Here is a 25,005-nt window from a genome sequence, read left to right on the forward strand (position 1 = left end):
AGAGCAGACTGAGAGAGACACTGCACTGATTTTAAGATAAAGACACATTCTTAACGTAACATCCAAAGTCCAGCAGGTTCTGCCTTGATCAGCTTCTCCAGCTCTATGTTGCATCACCCTCCATTTCCAAGCCACCATATTGGCCTACTATTTATTTATTATCTATACACCATATTTCCATTTGCTACACTTCACTTTTCATGCTGCTTTTTTTTCCTGCATGGATGCCCTTCTTATTTCTAGCTGACTTCTAGTTTTATTCTTCAGATCTCAGTTTACTTTTTACTTTCCATTAATAGGGGAAGGCTTACTGAACTTTCCATTTAGATCTGATTTCCTGTTACACATATTCATACTGTTTCTCATTTATCACTGTTACAAATTATATTTGCCTATCAAGTTATTTGATTCATGTATTTCCCCTTCTAAAACATAAGCCGCCTAAGGGGAAGGGAATTTTATGTTTTTACTTCACGATTGAACTCCTGGGGCCCCACAATATGTGCCTATCACAATAAATATGTGTTAAATTGATAATATAAGTGGAACAGTGGAACAGATAGTACTTATTTTAAAAATACAGAATAGAATGTTTAGTGAAAAGTTGTGATACAGGGATCCTAGGGCAATAAGTTAATTCTATATACGGCCTGAATTTTTGAGACTGTTTTTACTTTTCACAAAAGCCCTAACAGCTAGGATTATGTTATGTTTATAGGTAGAAAATTGTGTCCCTCTCAATTAACTATTTCAAGATTAATATTTGTTAAGTAGAGTATTTAAGATAAGAAACTATTTGAGATTTTTTTTTCTTTTAAAACTATTATCTTTTATTTTATTTTATTGCATTTTAGGTTTGGGGGTACATGTGAAGAACATGCAAGATTGTTGCATAGGTACACATGTGGCAGTGTGATTTGCTGCCTTCCTCCCCAGCACCTATATCTGGCATCTCTCCCCTTGCTATCTCTCCCCAGTTCCCCACCCCCCACTGGCCCTCCCCTATTTCCCCCCAACAGACCTAAGTATGCAGTGCTCTCCTCCCTGTGTCCATGTGTTCTCATTGTTCAACACCCGCCCATGAGTGAGAACATGCGGTGTTTGATCTTCTGCTCCTGTCAGTTTGCTGAGAATGATGCTTTCCAGGTTCAACCATGTCCCTACAAAGGACACAAACTCATTGTTTTTGATGGCTGCATCATATTCCATGGTGTATATATGCCACATTTTCCCTCTCCAGTCTATCATCGATGGGCATTTGGGTTGGTTCCAGGTCTTTGCTATTGTAAACAGTGCTGCAGTGAACATTCGTGTGCACATATCCTTATAATAGAATGATTTATAATCCTTTGGATATATACCCAGTAATGGGATTGCTGGATCCAATGGAATTTCTGTTTCTAGGTCCTTGAGGAATCACCACACTGTCTTCCACAATGGTTGAACTAATTTACACTCCCACCAACAGTGTAAAAGTGTTCCTATTTCTCCACATCCTCTCCAGCATCTGTTGTCTCTAGATTTTTTTAATGATCGCCATTCTAACTGGCGTGAGATGGTATCTCAATATGGTTTTGATTTGCATTTCTCTGATGACCAGTGATGATGAACATTTTTTCATATGTTTGTTGGCCTCATGCATGTCTTCCTTTGTAAAGTATCTGTTCATATCCTTTGCCCACTTTTGAGTGGGCTTGTTAGTTTTTTTCTTGTAAATCCGTTTTAGTTCTTTGTAAATTCTGAATATCAGCCCTTTGTCAGATGGGTAGACTGCAAAAATTTTTTCCCATTCTGTTGGTTGCCGATTCACTCTAATGACTGTTTCTTTTGCCGTGCAGAAGCTGTGAAGTTTGATTAGGTCCCATTTGTCTATTTTGGCTTTTGTTGTCAATGCTTTTGGTGTTTTCGTCATGAAGTCCTTGCCTATGCCTATGTCCTGAATGGTTTTGCCTAGATTTTCTTCTAGAGTTTTTATGGTGTTAGGTCTTATGTTTAAGTCTTTAATCCATCTGGAGTTAATTTTAGTGTAAGGTGTCAGGAAGGGGTCCAGTTTCTGCTTTCTGCAGATGGCTAGCCAGTTTTCCCAACACCATTTATTAAACAGGGAATCCTTTCCCCATTGCTTGTTTTTGTCAGGTTTGTCAAAGATCGGATGGTTGTAGATATGTTGTGTTGCCTCCGAGGCCTTTGTTCTGTTCCAATGGTCTATATCTCTGTTTTGGTACCAGTACCATGCTGTTTTGACTACTGTAGCCTTGTAGTATAGTTTGAAGTCTGGTAGTGTGATGCCTCCCACTTTGTTCTTTTTGCTTAGAATTGACTTGGCTATGCAGGGTCTCTTTTGGTTCCATATGAAGTTTAAGGTTTTTTTTCCAGTTCTGTGAAGAAGGTCATTGGTAGCTTGATGGGGATAGCATTGAATCTGTAAATTACTTTGGGCAGTATGACCATTTTCACGATACTGATTCTTCCTAACCATGAACATGGAATGTTTCTCCATATACTTGGCATACTTAGACATTGTGCTCTTCAATAACTTGCTTTAAATGGCATTTAAAATATATTTTTCTATAGGATTGTCTTGGTTCAGGCTAGTGTAACTAAATACCATAGACTAGGCAGCTTAAAACAACAAACATTTTTTTGTGCCTGGGAAGTACAAGACTACAGTGCCGGTAGATTCAGGGTCTGATGAGGGCCCTCTTCCTTGTTTACAGGTGGCTGCAGTTTTGCTGTATCTTAAGCCAGTGAGAGAAGTAGACAGCGTACTCTGGTGTCTTCCTTTTCTTATAAAGGCACTAATCCTATCATGAGGACTGCATTCTCTCGACTTCAACTACATCTAATTTTGTATCAAAGGCTGTAACTCCAAATACCATCACACTGGGGACTAGGGCTTCAACAAATGAATTTTGGAAAGAAATGGCATTGAGTTCATCACAAAGACCAAACTATGTTTTTTTACATGTATTATTTAAAATCTATTTGTAGTTTTAAAAATTACATATGGAATCCTCAGTTAATTATGTATCTTAGACCGCTTGACAGGTGGGACCTGAAACTTGAAAATATCACTTCCATCTAGTAACAACTGACCTTATTAAATTTAAAAAATTCTGGAGTAGCTGGGAAGGGTAAAATAAATCATTCACATGGGATGGACTGGACACATAAAGCAGTCATTTTAAAAAAATTAATAATTGAAGTAATTGATGCTTATGAAGCTCATGGATTAATAATCAAACAATATACTTAGCTATTAGAATATTGTCCATATAGTAACTAGGTAAAATGTTTTCTTATAATCTTGACACTTAAAAATGGGTCCATCTCCATTTTCCTCACACCACTGCTTCTGATTGAGAACGTTTTATACTCTGAGAAGCTGGTAAAAGCAAGTTTTCTTACTAGTTTGAAAAGCAAAGTATATTCAAGAACAAACATGTATGAGGAAGTGGGTTCTTGATAAAATTTCCAGTTGGATTTTGCAGAATCATAAAGAAGTTGAATGCTAAAATAAGCTCTATTTATCCCAAGGGGACACTTTAAGGCACTTTGAATTAAATTACTGTGGGATTTAATGTAAACACAAAATAAAACACTTCCAGACATGCAATATATATAGTGAGACAATGAAGATATACAAAGTTTTTCTTTAAAGCATTGAATCTCAAAGGAAATATGGATGATTTATTTCTGTCTTAAGTCTTGAGCTATTGTGATAGATTTTAGCTGATATATTTTAAATTATTTTTCAGATACATTAAAACTATTGTTCAGATACATAACTATTGTTCAGATACAAATACAATTGTCATCTATAATCCTTTGAGCTAAAATGTTCTTATCTTATGCAAATTCCAGATCAAAAGAGAGATTATTCTCAAATGATAAGTATTTGAGCCCAGAAAATATTTTACCTATTTTAGATAGTCCAGAAGGTATTATATCTATTTGTCCTCTTACTGATATATTCATTAAACCGTATCCCTAAGGTGTTCCAACTTATGATGTAGAAATAGACTAACTGGACATATTAATTGCTTTTTATATTAGTCAATGAAAATTACTGCTTTCCTGAAAACACTATTTATTATCCTGTCTCCCTTTCAGGAACTGTAATTCATATGCTGACAAGAAACTCAAAGTTGGAATTTTGCCAACAGTAAAGTTGGAACTATCAAGGGCATGAACAAGTCCAAGAAAAGCATCTGCCTTACGCATATCCTTAGTCAGTGTCATTAAAATAGAGTTGTTTGTAGCCTACTTCAGGAAAGCTATGCAGATAGGACACATCTCTTATTAGATTTTTATACAGTATTCATATAAAAAGTGTGGATAGTACTAGACAGCAATAGCTAGACTTGCTAGTGACAAGCTAGCAAGAATATGATTCAAACTTGGTTGCCAAAACATATTGCATCAATACCAAAGGGGACTGTTTCTTTGAAAATTATGTTGTGTAATGTTATTATAATTAGTTTCTGTGAAGCACAGCTGATCTGGCATGTAGAATTTAGTGGTAATCCAGAAAATAGTGTTCTCATTATTATTAATAGGAAGTCTTGCTATATGACAGGCATTGAATTAAACAATTTACATGCATAATTATTTTTATTTGTTTATATTAAATGGACAGAATCTGATTACTAATATTCCTCAGTTCTTATCCCAATTTGTTAATTCAGGCATGACCCTCCTTTATTTATACAAATTACTTATGATATAATGAATATCTGTAGATGCACCTAGAATTAGAACATTATGAGTAATTTACTTCTGTACATTTGGTTATCTCATCATATGTCTATCTTTTTCTTCCCTCTTCCTGCAAGAGATTACCACTATTGTGAATTTTGAGTTTCTCTGGCATTGAAAAAAATAGTTTTATTTTGCCTATATATTTAATGTATTACTTGTTTTGATTGATTTTGAGCTTTTTATGTCTTGAGAAATCTGTGCTTATGCTAATATCCGAAAGATTCATATATTATGTTCTATTAAAATTTTTAATTTTGATATTTAAGTTCTTAACTATTCAGAATCTAATGTTTTGGGGTGATTTGAAACAAGGATGTTATATGATATTTTTTTCCTTATGATAACCAATTTTTTCCTTCATCAAGTAGACTCTTCTTTCCCTATTAATCTGACATGCCATCTCTGTCACACATCATAGTTGAATATCTATGTAGTTGTTTATGGGTCTTTGTTTTGTTCCATTGGTCAGTTTATCTATATGCAAGAAACACATTAGGAATTACTGTAAATTTATACTAAGCTCTGTTATGTGGAGGCCAAATTATTTCTTCTCTTTAGTGTTTTACTTTGTTTTTGCTGCTTTGCATTTCTGCATACATTTTTTTTCTTTTTTTCCTTTCTTTTTTTTTTTTTTTTGTGTTGGAGTCTTGCTCTGTCGCCCAGGCTGGAGTGCAGTGGTATGATCTCGGCACACTGCAGCCTCTGCCTCCCGGGTTCACCAATTCTCCTACCTCAGCCTCCCAAGTAGCTGGGACTACAGGTGCATGCCACCACGCCTGGCTAATTTTTGTATTTTTAGTAGAGACGGGGTTTCACCACGTAGGCCAGGATGGTCTTGATATCCCGACTTCGTGATCCACCCGCCTCAGCCTCCCAAAGTACTGGGATTACAGACATAAGCTAACTTCGCCCAGCCTCTGCATACATTTTAAAGTCAGCTTATCAAGTTTTATGAAGAAAACTTATTGGAGTTTGATTGGAGTTGCATTCAGTTTATAAATCAATTTTGAGAGATTGTCATCTTTCCAATATTAAATCTTCCTACATGAAACATGGTATATTATTTATCTACTTAGCTCTTCTCTTAGGTTCCTTTTTTACATGTGTCTTGTACTTTTTTTGGTTAAGTTTGTTACTTAACAATTTACGTTTTTTATTGCTTTTATAAAATAAAATCTTTACAATATGTTTTTCAAAATATTTGTTGCTGTTATATAGTAATGCAGTTAAGTAGCTTTCTTCCTTCCTATTCTCACTTGCTCCCTTTCTTCTTTTTTCCCCAAAAGTAGCAGAATAAAACAAAAGTTTACTAAGGATTGCACTTACTGAACAGAAAACATTTTGGAGGCATGTTACAAATAGTTTGCAGCTGAATTTCCTCACACAGTGATATTATATGTATTCATTTTGGCAGATGAGTAATGCAAACATTAGAACATTTATATAATTTTTCCATGACTTGAAAGAGATAATAGTGGGATTTTACTGGTCAGTTTTACTTTAAGACCAGTGACGTATAAGATGTTCTTTAATAAGGTTTTGGTTCCCTCAGTCCACTTTCTTCTCTTCCACAATGTCAATATTGGATTAAAATATTTTTTTAAAATATTTTTAAAACTTATTTTAGGGTTAGTGCTACATGTGCAGGTTTGCTATAGGGATAAATTGTTTCTTGGGGGTTTAGTGTACAGATTATTTTTCACCCAGGTAATAAGCATAGTACCAGTTAGACAGTTTGTTGAACGTCACCCTCCTCCCACCCTCTGCTCTCAATTAGACCCTGGTGTCTGCTCCATTCATTCCGTTCCTGTCTGCTCAATGTTTAACTCTCAATTTGTAAGTAAGAACACGTGCACAGCATTTGGTTTTCTTTTCCTTTTAGGATAATAGCTTCCAGCCCCATTCATATTTCTTGCAAAGGACATGATCTTGTTTCACTTTTATGGCTGTGCAGTATTCTGTGCTATCTTTGTGCCATATTTTCTTTATCCAGTCTGTCATTCATGAGCGTTTAGGTTGATTCCATGCTGTGATAATGTATGTGTGTATGTGTCCTTATGGTAGAATGACTTATATGCTTTTGGGTATATATTCAATCATGGAATTGCCTCAATGATAGTTTTGTTTTAAGTTCTTTGAGAAATTGCAAAACTATTTTCCTCAGGGGCTGACCTAATTCACATTCCCATGAACAGCAGGTAAGTGTTCCCTTTTCTCTGCAACTTTCCCAGCATCTGTTGTTTTTTGAGTTATAGCCATTCTGATAGGTGTGAGATGGTATCTCATTGTGGTTTTGATTTGCATTTCTCTAATAATTAATGATGTTGAACTTTTTTTCATATGCTTGTTGGTCACATGTATGTCTTCTTTGGAAAAGTGTCTTTTTATGTCCTTAGCCCACTTTTTAATGAAATTGTTTTTTGCTTATTAATTTGTGTAAGTTTCTTGTAGAATCTGTGTATTAGACCTTTGTCATATGTATGGTTTGCAATATTTTCACCCATTCTGCAGGTTTTCTGTTTCTAGTTTGTTGTGCAGAAGCTACTAGTTTAATTAGATCTTATTTGTCCATTTTCATTTTTGTTGTAATTGCTTTTGTTGTCTTCATCATGAAATCTTTGCTAAGGTCTATGTCCAGAATGGTATTTTTCCCAGGTTATCTTCTGGGGATTTTATAGTTTTAGATATTACATTTAAGTCTTTCATTCATATTGAGTTGATTTTTATATTGCTTTAAGGAAGGGGTCCAGATTAAATCTTCTGCAAATGGCTAGCCAGTTATCCTAGCACCATCATACTGATGCTAGGAGGATATAGTTGCAGTCATCCTAGCACCATTATTTCCTATTGCTTTCTTTTGTTGTCTTTGTCGAAGATAAGATGGTTGTAGGTATGCAACTTTATTTCTGGGCACTGTATTCTGTTCCATTAGCCTATGTGTGTGTTTTTGTATCAGTACCATGCTGCTTTGGTTACCGTGGCCTTGTAGTATAATTTGAAGTCAGGTAATGTGAGGCATCCAGCTTCATTCTTTTTGCTTGATGTTGCCTTGGTTACTTGGGCTCCTTTTGGTTGCACATTAATTTAAAATAGGTTTTTCTAGTTCTGTGGTGGCTGGCATTGGTAGTTTGATAGGAATGATATTGAATCTGTAAATTGTTTTGACCAGTATGCCCATTTTAACTATATTGATTCTTCTCATTTATGAACATGGAATGTTTTTGGATTTGTTTGTATTATTTCTGATTTCTTTCAGCAGTATTTTGTGATTCTCTTACACAGATCTTTCACTTCCCTGGTTAGTTGTATTTCTAGGTATTTTATTATATTTGTAGATGTTGTGAATGGGATTGTGACCTTGATCTGGCTCCCAGCTTGGACATCGTTGGTGTATAGAAATGCTACTAATTTTGGTACATTTATTTAATCTTTAAACTTTACTGAAGTTGTTTATTAGAGCTAGGAGCTTTTGGGCAGAGATTATGGGATTTTCTAGGCATAGAATCATATCATTTGCAAACCGAGATCATTTGAATTCTTCTCTTCTTATTTGGATGTTTTTAATTTTTTTTATTAGCTGACTGCTCCATCTAGGGCTTCCTGTATTACGTTCAATAGAAGTGGTTAGATAGGGCATCCTTGTCTTGTGTTAGTTCTCAAGGGGAATGCTTACAGCTTTTCGCTTTTTAGAGTGATGTTAACTGTGGGTTTGTCATAGATAGCTCTTATTATTATGTCTTCCTTCAACACCTAGTTTGTTGAGGGTTTTTAACATGAAACAATGTTAAATTTTACTCAGAGTCTTTTCTGCATCTATTGAGATGATCATGTTTTGTTTTTTAAGTTTATGTGATGTGTATACCATTTATTGATTTGTGTGTATTGAACCAGCCTTCGTCTCAGGAATAAAGCCTACTTGATTATGGTGGATAAACTTTTTGATGTGCTGGTGGACTTAATTTATTTGTGTTTTATTGGGGATTTTTGATTCTATTTTCATCAAGGATATTGACCTGAAGTTTTCTTTTTTTTGTAGTATCTCTGCCAGGCTTTGCTACCAGAATGATGCTAGTTTTGGTACCGGAATGAGCTAGGGGGAAGTCCCTTCTCACTTTTTTTTTGGAGTAATTTTAGTAGGAATGATATTATCTTTTCATTATACATCTGGTAGATTTTGGCTATGAATCTGTCTGGTTTTGGGATTTTTCTGGTTGGTAGGCTTTTTATTACTAATTCAATTTTGGAACTTACTATGTGGTCTGTTCAGGGTATCAATTTCTTCCCGGTTTAATCTTGGAAGGTTTATGTTTCGAGAAATTTCTTCATTTCTTGTAGGTTTTCTAGTTTGTGTGCATAGAGATGTTCATAATAGTCTCTGACTGTTTTTTGTACTTCTGAGAAGTCTGTGATTCTGTTTCTTTTGTCATTTCTGATTGTGTTTATTTGGATCTTCTCTCTTTTTCTGTATTAGTCTAGCTAGCTGTCCATCAATCTTATTTATTCTTTCAAAAAACCAATTTTACAATTTCTTAATCTTTTGTATGATGTTTCCTCTTTCAGTTTCATTCAGTTCATCTCTGATTTTTGTTATTTTTTGTTCCCTTAGGTATGATAGGTTGTTAACTTGAAATCTTTCTAACTTTTTGATGTGAGTGTTTAGTGCTATAAGCTTTCCTTTTTATACTCCTTTAGCTGTGTCCCAGAGATTCTGGTATGTTGTATCTTTGTTCTTCTTAGTTTCAAATAATTTCTTGATTTTTATCATAATTTCATTTTTTATTCAAAAGTCATCCAGAAGCAGGTTAATTTCCATGTAATTGTGTGGTTATGTGGAAACTAAACCATGAAAATTAAACCTTAATACTAAGATTAAGTATTAAGTTGTTAGTGCTAAGTTCTTAGTATTAAGTTCTGCTTTTATTGCATTGTGGTCCAAGAGTGTGATTGCTATGATTTTAGTTTTCAAATTTTGCTGAAAATTGTTTTATGGCTGAGCATGTGGTCAATTTTAGAATATATGCCATGTGCATATGAGAAGATTGTATATTCAATTGCTTTTGGGTGAAGTGTCCTGTAGATGTCTCTTAGGTCCATTTGGTCAAGGATCAAGATCATGTCTTGAATATCTTTGTTAGTTTTCTGACTCAAGGATCTGCCTAATACTATCAGTGGGGTTTTGAAGTCTCCTGTTATTATTGTGTGGTTATCTGAGTCTCTTCATAGGGGTCTAAGAACTTTTTTATGAATCTGGGTGCTCCTGGGTTGAGTTCATATCTACTTAGCATTACCATTATGTAATGTCCTTCTTTGTCTTTTTTGTTCATTGTTGGTTTAAAGTATATTTTGTCAGAAACTAGAATAGCAACCCTTGCTTTTTCTGTTTTCTGTTTACTTGGTAGATATTTTTCCATCCTTTTACTTTGAACCTATGGATGTCATTGCATGTGAGATGGGGCTGTTGAAAAAAGCATACAGTTGGCTCTTCTGTCTTTTTCCAGCTTGCCACTCTGTGTCTTTTAATTCAGGCATTTAGCCTGTTTACATTCAATCTTATTATTGACATGTGTGAATTTGATCCCCATCATGTTGTTAACTGGTTATTCTGAAGACTTTATTGTATAGTTGCTTTATAGTGTCAATGGTCTATGTACTTAAGTTTGTTTAGTGGGGCTGGTAATGGTCTTTTGTATTTATATTTAGCACTCCCTTCAGGATCTCTTAGAAGGCAGGTCTTGTGGTTAGGAATTTCCTTAGCAATTGCTTGCCTGAAAAGCATCTCATTTCTCCTTTGTTTATGAAGCTTAGTTTGGCTGAATATGAAATTCTTGGTTGGGATTTATTTTCCTTAAGAATGCTGAATATAAGCTCCCAGTTTTGTCTGTCTCATAAGGTTTCTGTGCAAAGGTCCACTTTAGCCTGAAAGTATTCCCTTTGTAGTTTGACATGCCTTTAACGATTTTTCTTTCATTTTGATCTTGGAGAATCTGATGACTATGTTTTGGGGATGGTCATCTTGCATAGGAGCTCACAGGGGTTCTCTGCACTTCCTGAATTTGAGTGATAGACTCTCTAGCAAGGTTGGGGAAGTTTTCATGAATTATGTCCTCAAATATGTTTTCCAATTAGCTTACTCTCTCTCAGGGATGCCAATTAGTCATAGATTTGGTCCTTTTACTTAATACCATATTTCCTAGAGTTCTCATTCATTCTTTTTTCTTTATTTTTATCTGAGTTAATTTGGAGAACTGGCCTTCAAGCTTTAATATTCTTTCCTCAGTTTGGTATATTCTGCTGTTAATACTTGTGATTGGATTATGAAATTCTAGTAGTGAATTTTTTAGCTGCATCAGATCACTTTGGTTCTTTCTTAAAATGGCCATTTCTTCTTTCACTTCCTGCATCATTTTATTGCATTTCTTAGTTTCCTTTGATTTGGTTTTGACTTTCTCCTGAATCTCTATGATGTTTGTTTCTGTCTATATTCTGAATTCTATTTCTGACATCTTAGTCATTTCAGCATAGTTATTGCCTTGGACCTGGTGTGGTCATTTGGAGGTGAGAAGACACTCTAGATTTTTGAGTTGCCAGGTTCCTTCTCATCTGTATGGACTGATGTTCCCTAAGTCTTTGGAGTTATTGTTCTTCAGGTGACTTTTTTTTTTTTTTTAATTTTCTTTGATGCTTTTACAGTTTTGGTTCTGGTTTAAGGTAGGTTCAATAGACCGAATTTATTTCTGGAAGGTTTTAGGGGGCCAAGTATTAGCTCAGCACTCCTGGACTGCATGTTTAAGTCTAGGGTGTTATACCAGGACCTCAGCTTTGGTCTCTGGCCCTTTGAGGTTTAGAATCTGATTTGTTGGGAGGCTGAGGTATCCCATTCTTCTGGCCACAACTCTACAATGCTGGTGCTGGCAGGGTTCACTCCTGTTGGAGTGGGGCTTGGGTGGGGCACCGGTGGCAGTGAGCCTGCAGTGGTTCTGTGTATGCTCATGCCTATGGTAGCGGCAGTGTGGCTGGTGTAGGGGGGTGGCAGAGGCAGAGGCAGGGTTGCCAGCATCCATGTATGCATTTGTGCTGGTGGTGGCAGTGTAGCAGGGTGGCTCCTCTGTCAGTGGGGGTTGGACAATGAACTCTACTTGCACCAGCTGTGGTGGCACAGTGGGGTGCATGTACACACATGTACTGGCTGAGTAAGGGAGGAAGGTCTGCCTACATGGGGAGACAGAGACTGTAGTGGGGCAAGGCTGCAGATTGGCTAGTGGGCATTGTCAGGGGCTGGTCTACTGGAACTTTCCAACAATCAGGCATGGTCTTCCAGTGAAGGAGCTATGATGATAACCCCAGGGAAGCAACTTGGTTGGGCATCAGAGTGTTTCAAGCAGGTACAGCCAGGCTGGGGCCCCAGGAGAGGCCAGCAGACATAGGATGTGCACTTTGGACTGGTCCCATCCCATTTGCAACACCACAGTGCTCTTTTCAGGCCTGACAGTTTCTCAAAGGTTGAAGTCTCTTAGAGAAGCATGGAGAGTGTGGGGGAATGGGCACCCTGGCCATGCTTTACTGCAGCTGTTCTTCTGCCAAATGCCTGGGCTCTACACAGGATGGAATCCTGTTTCTTCTACCTCTCTGAACAACTCTGTCAGCTCAAGTGTCTGTGGGAGTCATGGGCTCTCTTGCTGCCAGGATTTTTGGAGGTTCCTGGTAAGAACAGACCACTCCTCACATGTTTAACTCACTCCTTCCCTAGGAGTTGTGGGCCAGGAATGAACCCCAGTACTCAGCATCCCCTTACAGGGTTCCCAGCTTCCTCCCCAAGTTCAGCCCAGTGTCTGCATCCTCTCTTTATCCACTTTCAATGCTTTCCTGCTAAAGATCTGCTCGGAGTTTTCTAGTCTTTCCCATGTCCTGGTCTCTCAGTGTAAGATGTTCCTCCTGGCTATATCTAGTCAGCCATCTGGAGTCTCTTTCTACTTTCATTTTGGATTAGTTTTTAGTCTTTTCAAAATCTGTTATTAGAAATATTTGTGCATTTATATTTGTCAAAATATATGTATTCTAAATTTACTTCATATTTATTTCTATTCATCCAGTCATTTATTCACACAATATTTCTTTCTGAGGCTTGCTTAGATTTACCTTCTTAATTTTTTTCAGTTATTACATTAATTGTATATATGTATAAAGTACACATGATATTTTGATACAAACATGCAATGTGTAATAACAGTAGTTGGGATATATATCACCTCAACCATTTATCATTTCTTTGTGTTGGGAAAATTGTAATTCCACTCTTTTAGTTATTTTGGAATATACAGTAAATTATTATTAATTACAGTCACCCTATTGTGCTATCCAACATTAGATGTTATTCCTTTTATAAAATTGCTTTCTTGTACCCATTTCCCATCGCCTCTTCATCTCTCCACTTCCCACTACTCTTCTCAGCCTCTGGTAGCCATCAGTATTCTCTGTCTCCATGAGTTCAATTTCTTTTGTTTTTAGTTCCCATATGTGTATTCACTCAAGATTTATTGATTGTCCATTTTGATGGATAGGTTTGCCTACAGATTCTGGGAGTAAGCATAATATAACTAGGAATTTTCTTGAAGTGTCTGCTTTTTGTACGGGATAGATAGATAGATGGATGGACAGATAGATAGATAGATAGATAGATAGATAGATAGATAGATAGATAATGACTTCATCTTCTTGATAACAGTGGGGAGTTTTCAGTGACCACTTCATAATATTTTCCATGATACTGCAAGCTGATCATTTTAAAGTTATTGGTGACATACAAGCTTCGCAAATTAAATAACCACTAAGATTGTAAATATTTGAACTTAGTTGAGAATTGTAACCAAATAAAATGCCTATCAGAGCATGGTACATGTGTTTAGAGATTCAGTTTATTTCAACAAGCATTTATTGAATACTACCATTGTGTTAGGGCTGAGGATATGCAGCTTTAAAAAAAGGATGCTGCCTTTGAAAAACTTACTACCTGGGTGCAGGAAAAGAGTGAAAGGAGGAGTAAGCCAGATCCTAGAGTTGAGAGGCAGTTGTAAGGAGAAATGAGGTACCCTTGGGATTTCTGCTTCTCCTTGGAATGTCCTTGTGATAATACATAAGAATCAAGGTAATGTGTAGAGAAGGTCAGAAAAGTTTGATGTCTTATAAGCCACAAACACATTAATCAATTTAACAACTAAAGAGGAAATGGTACTGGCTATGATGATAGAGGTAACTTGTAACTACTGGCTATGATGATAGAGGTAACTTGTAACTAAGTAATAAACTAAAGTAGTCAGGCTTGATGGAAGATGAAAACCAAGACCTTTGTTTAAGTAACATATTTTACTGGCAACTAAGCACAATGTATATGGCCTATGGGAGCTATTGGAGCAGACTTTTCTCATGTCTCTCAAGTTAATATTTATCCTTCCATATCCTTCAGTGCTTTTTTTGCCTTGGTTTCAACCCTGAGATGAAAGAGTCATAGGGTCCAGGGTACAGAATTCCTTTTCAACTAGTTTGGACAAGGTATGCAGCTTCTAAGATCCTTATACAAGTCATCTGTAAAATGAGTATAATAGTTCTTACTCTATAAAGTTTTTGAAAATATTTTCAGTTGTTCATTAAAAATGCTTAATCTAGTGACTGTTCTACATTGGATGATAAAAAAACGGTAAACCTGTTTGTTGTACTTTACTATGTCAGCTTTCTGTGGGTGAGATATTTGCTGTTTTTGCTTTGTTTGTATTTGTGCTTAGACTATTTGCAGTTGTACTTTAAATATTAAAAAGAGCTATTTTTAAAGCTTTATTTGGCCAGTAAGTTTGGAAATATGCATTTATATTTACTTATTATAATTTAATGGTTGTCATTTTTTCGTAACTCGTAAACAGTATAGTTTAGCTAAATAGCCTTAGGTAGTGGTATTCAACCCAGGTGGCATGTTAGAATCATCTGGAGAGCTTTCAAAAATGTCAGTGTTCAAGCACTACCCCAAGTCACTGAATTCAGGATTTCTCATTGTGGACCTAATTATTATTATTTTGTAGCAGCTCTTCATCTCTGAAATGGCAATTATAACATCTACTCAGCCTGTCAGAGTAGATCTGATGATTACAATAAAAATATATTCAAAAGCAATTAATAATGAGATAATTAAAATTAAAATGTAAGGTAATATTAAAACATTGTAGAAGGATTTACCCTGTTCTTGAGGGGTTTAACATTTACTTAGAGAAATAGGTTAAAACATGAAAAATTCAAGGTAACGTGTTATACACTAAATGGAAGTAACAGAATAATTATGCTAGGAATCCCATCCTAATCACGCTGTGTAGGCAATCTTTAATGAATGTGAGGCTGTGACCTTCTCTAGTGCTTCTCAAATATTTATACCTCAGGGTTTTTTTTGATGATAAAAGGACAAGAACAATAAACTTTCTGGCACTGGAAAGGGTTATTAGGTGGGAAGTCTTATCTAGGGTGGTTGCCTAAAACCGCTTACCTCAAATGTTCATTTAATCATCAAGTCATTCAACAAAATATTTATTACCTAACACGTGCCTTTTGGACATTTTCTTTTTAAAGGCAGTTTAGCAACAGGATAAAGTAGTCATTAGTAGTATAGATGCTGGGGCCAGAATATCTGGGCTTGAATTCTGGTTCCACAACTTTCTGATTGTATTATGTTCTGTAAATTCTTAACTTCACGATGACTGAATATTCTTTCTTTTTTAAGAAGGAAGATAATATTGTTAATTACTTCCTAGGGTTGAAGAAAGAGGTTTAATGTATTAATAAGTGTAAATGGATCCACACCATGTGTGGCTAATAAGAGTTAGGTGTACTTTTGTTAACATCTCTGCATTTTTATTCCATTATATTCTTCATTTGTTTTAATGTGCACATAATGCATGTAGTGTGAATATATGAAGACAATGCTTTAAGTTAGCTATTACCAAATGAAAATGGTTCTCTAAAGAATGGATATATCTTCTTCCCAAGACATAGTCAAATACATGAATTTCAGTTTTTTAAGGTACTATCTTATTTAAGATTGGTCATTTTCAACAACATGGGTTATCTAGAGGATATCATGCTAAGTGAAATAAGCCAGGCACAGAAAGACAAATTCTGTATGATCTCACTTACATTTTCAGTCTAAAAGATTTAAAATCATAGAAATAGATAGTAGAAGCGTGGTTACCAGAGGGTGGGGATGGGAGCGCACAGAGAGCACAAAGTTTCAGTTAGCAGAAATAGACCTGGTAATCGATGGCACAACATGGTGACTATAGTTAAAAATAATGTATTGTATTTTTCAAAATAGCTAAAAGTATATTTTATTCTTCTTTTTTATTTTTGAGACAGGGTCTTGACCTGTCACCAAGGTTGGCCTGCAGTGGCATGAACATGACTTACTGCAGCCTCAAGCTCCTGTGCTCAAGCAATCCTCCTGCCACAGTCTCCAGAGTAACTGGTACTACAGGTGCATTCCACCATGCCCAACTAAGAGTGGATTTTAAATATTCTAACCACATGTCTTGCATCTGTAGTCCCAGCTACTCAGAAGGCTGAGGCAGGAGGATAGCTTGATCCTTGGAGGATAAGGCTGCAGCAAGCTCTGATGGCACCACTGCACTCAGCCTGGGAGAAAAAGCAAGACCCTGCCTCAAATAATAAATAAATGAATAAAGTAAATCAATATTTTTACTACAAAGAAATGATAAGTGTTTTGGGAGATGAGTATATAAATTAGCCTGATTCGATCATTTCACAATGCATGCATGTATTAAAACATCATATTGTAACGATACAGATATACAATTATTTGTCAATTAAAAATAAAATAATTTTTTTAAAAAAGATTAGAAAGAGGGTTAGAGACATAATCAGGGAAGTACAGAAAGCAATGAGCACATGTATACTGGTGAGTTCTCTCCTAGTTTCTGATCAGAAAAGTAATCTAGAAGAGTCATGCTTACTGTGAGACCAGAAAGATGAGTAGAGTTAGTGATAAGCAGAGCTTGTAGAAAAGCTGTGTTGTGGGTTTTGTGGAGACTGAGTGTTCCAGAGAGAGAGAACACACATGGAAAAGCTTCATTTAAAACTGTGACCTTATCAGTAAACAAAGGGTCCGACACCGCATGAATGTGGAGTAAACTCTCTAAGGCAACAGCCAGAACAGTGGGGTAGGAGCAGAACAAGAAATGGAATTTCTGCCAGAACAGTGTTTTCAGATGATTGTAACAGTAGCATAAATGAGAGGAGTACTGACTTTTATGGCAGCGCAGAACAGAAAGAAACTAGTTGTTCCTTGGGGGTTTTAGTGAGAGGAAAGGGAAAGACTATTCAAGGCTCTTGAAGGAGTTGGTATGTGGCATGATTCTTAAAAGAGCAATAAGGTGAAACCTGTAGCTTGTAGAGCCAGATCAGGGCTTTACTACTGTCTTTACCTGTGTGCTGACCTTGCCTTATTTGTTCAGCTAGGATTGTGTCTAAGCAGAGCCTCCGCATCTGTTCTTAACCTCAACTGCAGCCTTATCCTTTTACCCATGTGCCGAACGCTCTTGGCTTACCTCCGGGGGTCACAGAAGGTAAGAAAAAAAAGTCCTAGTTACAAATTCCAGCATAAAAATCAAGTGTAACAGTCACATATTAGTTTGTTTAGTTTTCATAGTCTGACTTTTGGCTGGAGTAATTTATTCTAAGATGGTGGTGAAAGCAATGTCACCTGTCAAGATGATCTGTGAGCTACTCTGCAACACCAGATAAGGGCAGAAGATAATAGTAATATTGTTAACAGGGGATTTCCAGTGCTGTGCTTAGTATTTCACATATATACTGGTAAATTCTTACAGGGATTTTGCAATTAGATATTGTTAATTTCATTTCATGCACAAGAAACCTCAGGCATAGAGACTTTGAGTAACTTTGAGACTAGTGAATGACAGAGTTAAGTTGAATGCTAATTTAAGTTCTTTTCATTATATCATGTCTCATTGAGATTCTGTATTTTACTTAGCTAAATCCAGGTGAGCAGACTAGAGTCCTTTGGACTCTGAGCAATACATGAAATGATTGCTGGTGTTGGCAAAAACGTATCTCTGCTTAACATACATACTCGTTCTGAAATGTGTAATTGGCTTGAGAAACGTCTTGATTAAATTGTGATGTCATGTGTGATACATAATGCTGTAAAATGAAGTATATAAGAAAACAGAAAAAACAGCCATTCTTTTGAAACTTCACAAAAATTCTTTTTCATCTTTGACTATTGTTGTGTATATGTGTAAGTGTGTGTGTATGAATGCTGATTCTTCCTCCCTAGGGTTCACTGAGTAAGGCTCTGCTGGTTGTATATTGATATTTTAAAAGGAGTTGTTAACTTGAGATCACTTTGATGTTCTATGAATTTAACATGTGCAGATTTACTCTAGGAAAACCTTTCAACCTCTTTATGTAATTACGTTTAGAAACGCTCTCCTTTTAATGCAGTAATCTGTGAAAATAACTCTCTAGGTTGTCTACCATTTAAACTGCTAGGTTTTGATCCCCGTGGCTGGCCATTGCCTTGGCTTGGAGAAAGAGAAGATAAGTGGCAGGGAATGAAGAATTCCCACATAAGCCTCTCAGTATTTAATAATTCTTAAAGAATTGTCCCGAGTGTGAAACAGTGATTCAAAGGTGCTTGACATTTTATTTTGTTATAAGATCAAGCAGGCGTTTTAAACTATAGATGTTGCTTCATTTAAAAATAATCTTATTTTTTTACCATAAAAGGAAATCATGAGTATTTTAAAACTTAAACATTCTAGAAATATGCAAAATGATCAGAGAAAGTTTTCTCTCATCTTATTCTGCCAGAACAACCACTGATGACAATTTGGGGTAAGTGCCTGCAGATACATTAACATACAATGCCATTAATGTTGATCACTATAAGATCACAGTGTGGTTTATGTTTTGTAACTTTTTTAACCTAACAACGTGTCTTGAACATCTTTTCCCATCAACAATATAGCCTTCCCACATATATTTTTTAATGGTTCAGGTGTTCTGTTAACTAGATAGATCAAAATTAATCTCACCAACTTTTGATTAATAGGCTTCTGCCATATTTTAATAATTTTGACATAACGAACAATGCTATACTGAAAAACTTTGTAAAAAATATATGCATATATAAGATATACAGATATCTCATTTGTTGCATTATTTTTACCATATTAAATGATTTTTGCTTAGGTTCCAAGCAGGAGAACCAGGAGATTGTTGGATAAAAGCAGAACATTCCATATTACCTGTGGTGTTACTATCTGTATTTTCTCAGGTGAGAAAGCCACAAGATATTAAATAATTTGCTAGAATTAGACACTTAAAATGTAAACATTCCAGAAATATGCAGAATGGTCAGAGAAAGTTTTCCTGAATCTTATTCTTCCAGAACAACCACTGATGACAATTTGGGGTAACTGCCTGCAGATATATGAACATAAAATGTCATTAATGTTGAACAGCATAAGAGTGTCATGTGGTTTGTGTTTTAAACCACACGTAAAATTTTAGCAGGAGTGGCTGCGGGAAACGGATCTCTCGGACAGCGAATACAGGAGGAAGGAGTTTATTCGGCTGGGAGCAAGGTGGCATACTTGCCTAACAGCCAAGCTCCCATAACAAAGGAAGGTTCCTTCTTTATATAGGCTTATACTTTAGGTGTTACATGTGGAAGAATCTTAGGTTTATAGCTTAACATATGAAAAGGATCTCAGTTTACACTCTCAGGAATCACAAATGAAAAGGGCTTCGGTTTACAGTCTTAGGAATGAAAAGGAGAAGTTGGTCTGAGATGCCTGGGTCTCCCTCTTCAAAATTATATATAGAAAATGTGTGCTTTTATTGTTCTGTATATTTTTTGCTATTAGCAATTTAAGATTTTCTTATTAAATAGCTTAGTAGTTATTTTCCATGTATTTAAAGAGGGTTGTCTACAGGGAACTACAGAAAATGGATGTGTCTTATAATTTTTACATCATGATATCCAAAAGTTGGCCCCTAAGCTTATAATGACTGTTTCCTTAAAGTAAGTAATTTTATTTAGAAATACTGGAACAAACAGACTAAAAGTTTTCAAGCTGTGAAAGTGATGATATAATATGAGTTGAAATGCATGAACATTATTTATTTATTTATTTAGAAACAGGATCTGGCACTGTCACCTAGGCTGGCGTGCAGTGACACAATCTTAGCTCACTGCAACCTCCACTTCCCAGGCTTAAGCCATCCTCCCACCTGAGCCTCCCGAGTAGCTGGAATTGTAGGCGTGTGCCACCACACCTGGCTTATTTTTGGATTTTTTGTAGAGATGGGCTTTCGTGATGTTGCCCAGGCTAGTCTTGAACTTTTGACCCCAAGCAATTTGCCTGCCTCAGCCTCCCAAAGCACTGTGATCACTGGCAGGAGCCAATGTGCCTGGCCACATGAATGAAAATTAGAATGTAAAATACTCATTAGTAGATTAGGATTCCATCCCAAATTATATGTGATTAATGTTTCTTTGGTATTAATGCTTGGTAGGAAAACAAATGTCAAAATTTGTGAAGCTTTATCCTGCTCTTTTCCATGTTAACAAATAAAGCAATGATCTTTTTGTTATTGTAAGTCCTTTTAAAATACATTTTGATCCTGAGCTTTTAGATGATCCTTTTTAAATTTTTGCAACAGAAAAAAATAAACATTGTGATTAAATACATGGACTCCTCAGAGCTGCCCTATATATTTTATATTCTATTCCCAGCTGCCCTTCTATTTTAAGGTGTGATGTTACCTTTCTGATCCTCAATATGTTGTTGTTGCTGCTGTTGTTGTTGTTTTTAACTGTAAAATGGATTGACAACAGGACTTGCCTCATAGATTTAAGGCTAAAATGAGAAATGAATAGACATTCTTAGGACAGAATTACTAATTGTAATTTACAATCGCAAGGGTTAATTATTTCAGTGCATAGCACCTGGTATTTTCACCTGGCCATTATTTGATGACATAGCTGTTTTGATAGTAGGGCCATTTTGATTCAGGAATGTTTTGATACAGCTATTGCCAAGAAATCATTATACTTTTAGCTTTGTAAAAAATTGCCAAGCATTGTCTAAACAGATACCTTCACTGATTTATCCCTAAATATCTTCCAGTTGGTAGTCCCACCTCTGAGGTAATGGGAAGAGACTCTGGTATGGTATTTGCACTTCAGTGAGGATGAGATACAGACCAAGGGTGTGGTAAGTGTTAGAGATAGATTAGGGAGAGGGAGGGTGAAAGGTCAGAAATGGAGGATGATCAAGAAACCAGCATATTCATGACTCAATTTGTCCTAAACTGTAATCATGTCCAAGAATTCTGGTTCAATTGGAGAACAATGAAGAGACTGAGTTAGCATGAGCTTGTGTTCCAGAGGGTTTGCATTCTGCCAGTCACTAGTTGTCTCACGTTGGCTAAGTTACCCTTCTTTACCTCAGTTTTCTTACCTGCCAAATAAGGATGACTCTATCTACCACACTGTTTTGTTTTGAGAATCAAAGGAGAAAATCTATGCAAAGTGCTTAGTTTAGTTGCTTCCTTACTGCCTAAAATTATGAGCTCTAAATTCTTTTGACCTGAGAGGTCCTTTAAAAAGGTGAATATATCCCTTAATGATATATTTTCTATAGCTGTTACCAATGACATTTTTTTTTCAGAGACATTCAGAAAGAATAGTAATTCTTCTATAGATGACTCTGTATTTTTTAGCCATAGAGCATGTAGTTAATATATAAACTTTTAATTTAAAATCAAAGGATTATTTTACTATACATTTGGGTATTGATGAAGCCATATGACACAGACAGTTTTGTTTAAATAGTATTTTATACCTGTGCTATAGTTGTGTCACACCTAGACACCCTTTGTTTTACTTCTTTGGAAACTTATCCTTGAATGTTAGTTAACTCATTCTTGCTTCCTGTCCATTTTTTTCTCTTAAAAATTTTTTTAAAGACTTTTCTTTTAAAGAGCAAATTTAGGTTGACTGCAAAATTGAAAGAAAAATATAAAGAGTTTTCATATATCATTTGTCCCTACACATGTACAACCTCCCCCCATTATCAACATCCCCTGCCAGAGTGGTACAGTTTTTTTAATCAATAAACTTACATTAATTGACATATCATTATCACCTTAGTCCAAGCTTTACATCAGGGTTCCCACTTGTTGCTATACTATCTATGAGTTGGGACAAATGTGTAACGACCTATACCCACCATTATTGTATGATGCGGAATAGTTCGCGACCCTAAAAATCCTCTTTGCTCTGCCTTTTTATCTTTTCTTTCCCACTAACCCCTGACAACCACTGATTTTTTTTTTACTGTCTCCATAATTCTACCTTTTCTAGAATGTGATATAGTTCGAATAATACAGTATGTAGCCTTTTGAGATTGGCTTATTTCACTTATTAATATGAATTTAAGTTTCCTTTGTGACTTTTTATGGCTTAAGGGTTCATTTCTTTATAGTGGTGAATAGCATTCCCTTGTCTGGATGTACCACAGTTTATTTATCTATTCACCTATTGAAAGACATCTTGGTTGCTTTCAGATTTTGGCAATTCTGAATAAAGCTGCTGTAAATATTCACGTACATGTTTTTGTGTGGGCATACATTTTTAGCTCCTTTGGGTAAATATCAAAGAATGAGATTGTGAGCTCATGTGGTAAGAGTGCGGGTAGTTTCTAAGAAACCACCAAACTCACTTCCAATGTGGTGGTGCCATTTTTTGAATCCCCCACCTGCAATGAATGAGAGTTTCTGTTGCTCTGCAATCTCACCAACATTTGGTGTTATCAGAATTGTGGATTTTGGTCATTCTAATAGGTACATAGTGGTAACTTGTCATTTTAATTTGCATTTCTCTGATGGCATATAATGTGGTTCATCTTTTCGTATGCTTGTTTGCCATCTACATATCTTCTTTGGTGAGGGATCTACTATGATCTTTGGCCCATTTTTAGATTGGGTTGTTTGTTGTCCTGTTGTTGAATTTTAAGTGTTCTTTGCATATTTTGGATAACAATCCTTTATTGATATGTCTTTTGCAAATGCTTTTTCTCAATCTGTGGCTTGTATTCTCATATGTTTACAATATATTTTGCAAAGCAGAAACTTTCAATTTTAATGAAGTCCAGCTTATTAATTCTTTCTTTCATGGATCATGTCTTTGGCATTGTATCTAAAAAGTCATCACCAAACCCAAGGTCATATAGACTTTTTTGTGCTTCTTTTAAGGAGCTTTATAGTTTTGCATTTTACTTTTGGATCTGTGATTAATTTTGAATTAATTTTTGTGAGGGTTGTAAAGTCTATGTCTAGGTTGATTTATTTAAATGTGAATGTTCCCTTGTTTCAGCTCCATTAGTGACAAAGTCATTTTCTTCTTTGTATTGCTTTTTCTCTTTTGTCAAAGATCATTTGACTGTATTTATGTGGGTGGATTTCTGGGCTCTCCATTCTGTTTCATTAACCTATTTTTCTTTTACTTTGCTAAGACTATATATTCTTGTTTACTATAACTTTATAATAAGTTCTGACTCTTCCTCCACCTCTAATTTGATTACTTGAAGGACCTTATAAGTCATGTAAATAACTCTCAGGCATTTTAGCATTCTAGTCCTCTCTCATTTTCATTGTTTTTCGTATTTTAGAACTCTAAGCCCTCTGCATCTCGTATTATGGGTTGTGGAAAGTTACAGTTTTCTAGATTCCAGGCTATGTCTTCTTTTGAACCACCATACTCCATATATTGTGAACTGAAATGGTTTACTAAACAATTTCAGATCACTTATCTCATTAAGTCTTTTGTTTCTGTCACCATCATTTTATAGAGAAGTAAATTAAGGGCCCTGAGAGGCAAGTAATATGACCAAGATCACAAATTTTCCAGTGAGTTACCTGTTGTACTTTTCAATGTATTAAAATGTGCTGTTAATTCACACCTTATTTTGCTTACAAGCAAAGATTGGGCAAGGGGGAGGTTGTGATGGGCCCATGCACATCCCACTTTCTTCTTCCTTAGCCAGCCTCTGCAAGATGATTTTTATTACCCTGGCTTTGCCAAAATGTTTGTCTTCACGTCTCTAGTAATTTCCTAACATTCCTGTTTTTCATATGAGCTAGCACTCTGTTTACTGTGATTATTATTTTCCTGAATTTTGTCCCTTGAAGTGATTCCAAACACTTTTTCTGTTGGGTTAAAAATATTATGATTTAAATCTCTGGATTGTAAAATATTTCTACTGGTTGAAAGTCTTTCAGTGGGCCTATAATTTACCTTGTGGGACAGGGAAGTATGCAAGATATATATTAATAGCAGGTTCGGAGCTATGGAAGACGTGAAAGATATGGAATACCTAAAATATCCTGCTTGAGTAAATAAATAAATAATCATATCATTAGACACACATTTATGTAAATGTGTGTGTGTGTGTGTGTGTGTGTGTGTGTGTGTTTTGAGGGGAGGATATGTGTGTATGTCTTGGGGGAGGGGACGCGTGTGTGCATATGTGTGTTTGGGGGGAAGTTGTGTGTGTGTGTTGGGAGGAGGATCTGTTGAGGGAGGATGTGTGTGTGTGTGTGTGTGTTGAGGGGGAGGACATGTGTGTGTATATGTTTTTTCTTATTGCTGACTTACTTTATAGCCTTTGAAAATTTGGTAAAGTATTATTAAGTTTTTTGTTTCTTTAAAACTTCACCTTTCAATGTATTATTGCATCGCCCATATAGCTGTCAAAGCTTGACCCTGTGTTTACTCATGGAGAGGAGAACAGAGTCCTTGACATACAGCATGTATGAAAATCCCACTAACTTGCTCATGGTGCAATTCTGCAGGCGTGCACGTGGCTGCCCATCTGGTGAATGCCCTCAGTTTCTCAGTGAATTACAGTGAAGATTTTGTTGAACTGAATGCAGCAAGATACCGAGATGAGGTGGGTGGTCTCTGTCTTCCCATTTTCCTTTCATTTGTCATGAGATGACTGATGAGGGTCTGTGATTTTCGCTGAAAATTTGTACCTACTTCTTTTGAGTGCTTTTAAAATGCAGTTGTCAAGTTGAGTTTTATTTCTTTTCAATAGAAAATATAAGTAATTACTATTTCATAGTCTCTCCTGCTGAAAGTAGGAGTTGGTAGAATGTCTG

At 35.9% G+C, this 25,005-nt stretch overlaps 1 protein-coding gene across 4 annotated transcripts in view; it reads left to right on the forward strand.

The window, feature by feature from the left end:
• NOX4 (NADPH oxidase 4) overlaps positions 1–25,005 on the forward strand; it is a 150,980-nt gene that overhangs the window by 21,161 nt on the left and 104,814 nt on the right. For 2 of the 4 annotated variants that reach the window (XM_032295809.1, XM_032295810.1), the window contains exons 1-4: positions 11,195–12,462; positions 17,265–17,375; positions 19,027–19,111; positions 24,697–24,794. In XM_032295809.1, the coding sequence (XP_032151700.1) occupies positions 12,187–12,462; positions 17,265–17,375; positions 19,027–19,111; positions 24,697–24,794 (570 nt within the window). In that variant the 5' untranslated portion in view covers positions 11,195–12,186. Of the gene's footprint in view, positions 1–11,194; positions 12,463–17,264; positions 17,376–19,026; positions 19,112–24,696; positions 24,795–25,005 lie in introns of those variants that run through there. The other 2 variants (XM_032295811.1, XM_032295812.1) reach the window with 2 other exon arrangements.

Source organism: Sapajus apella, unplaced genomic scaffold (genome assembly GCF_009761245.1).
Source record: "Sapajus apella isolate SASKATOON/1434 unplaced genomic scaffold, GSC_monkey_1.0 scaffold34, whole genome shotgun sequence".
NCBI lineage: Eukaryota > Metazoa > Chordata > Mammalia > Primates > Cebidae > Sapajus > Sapajus apella.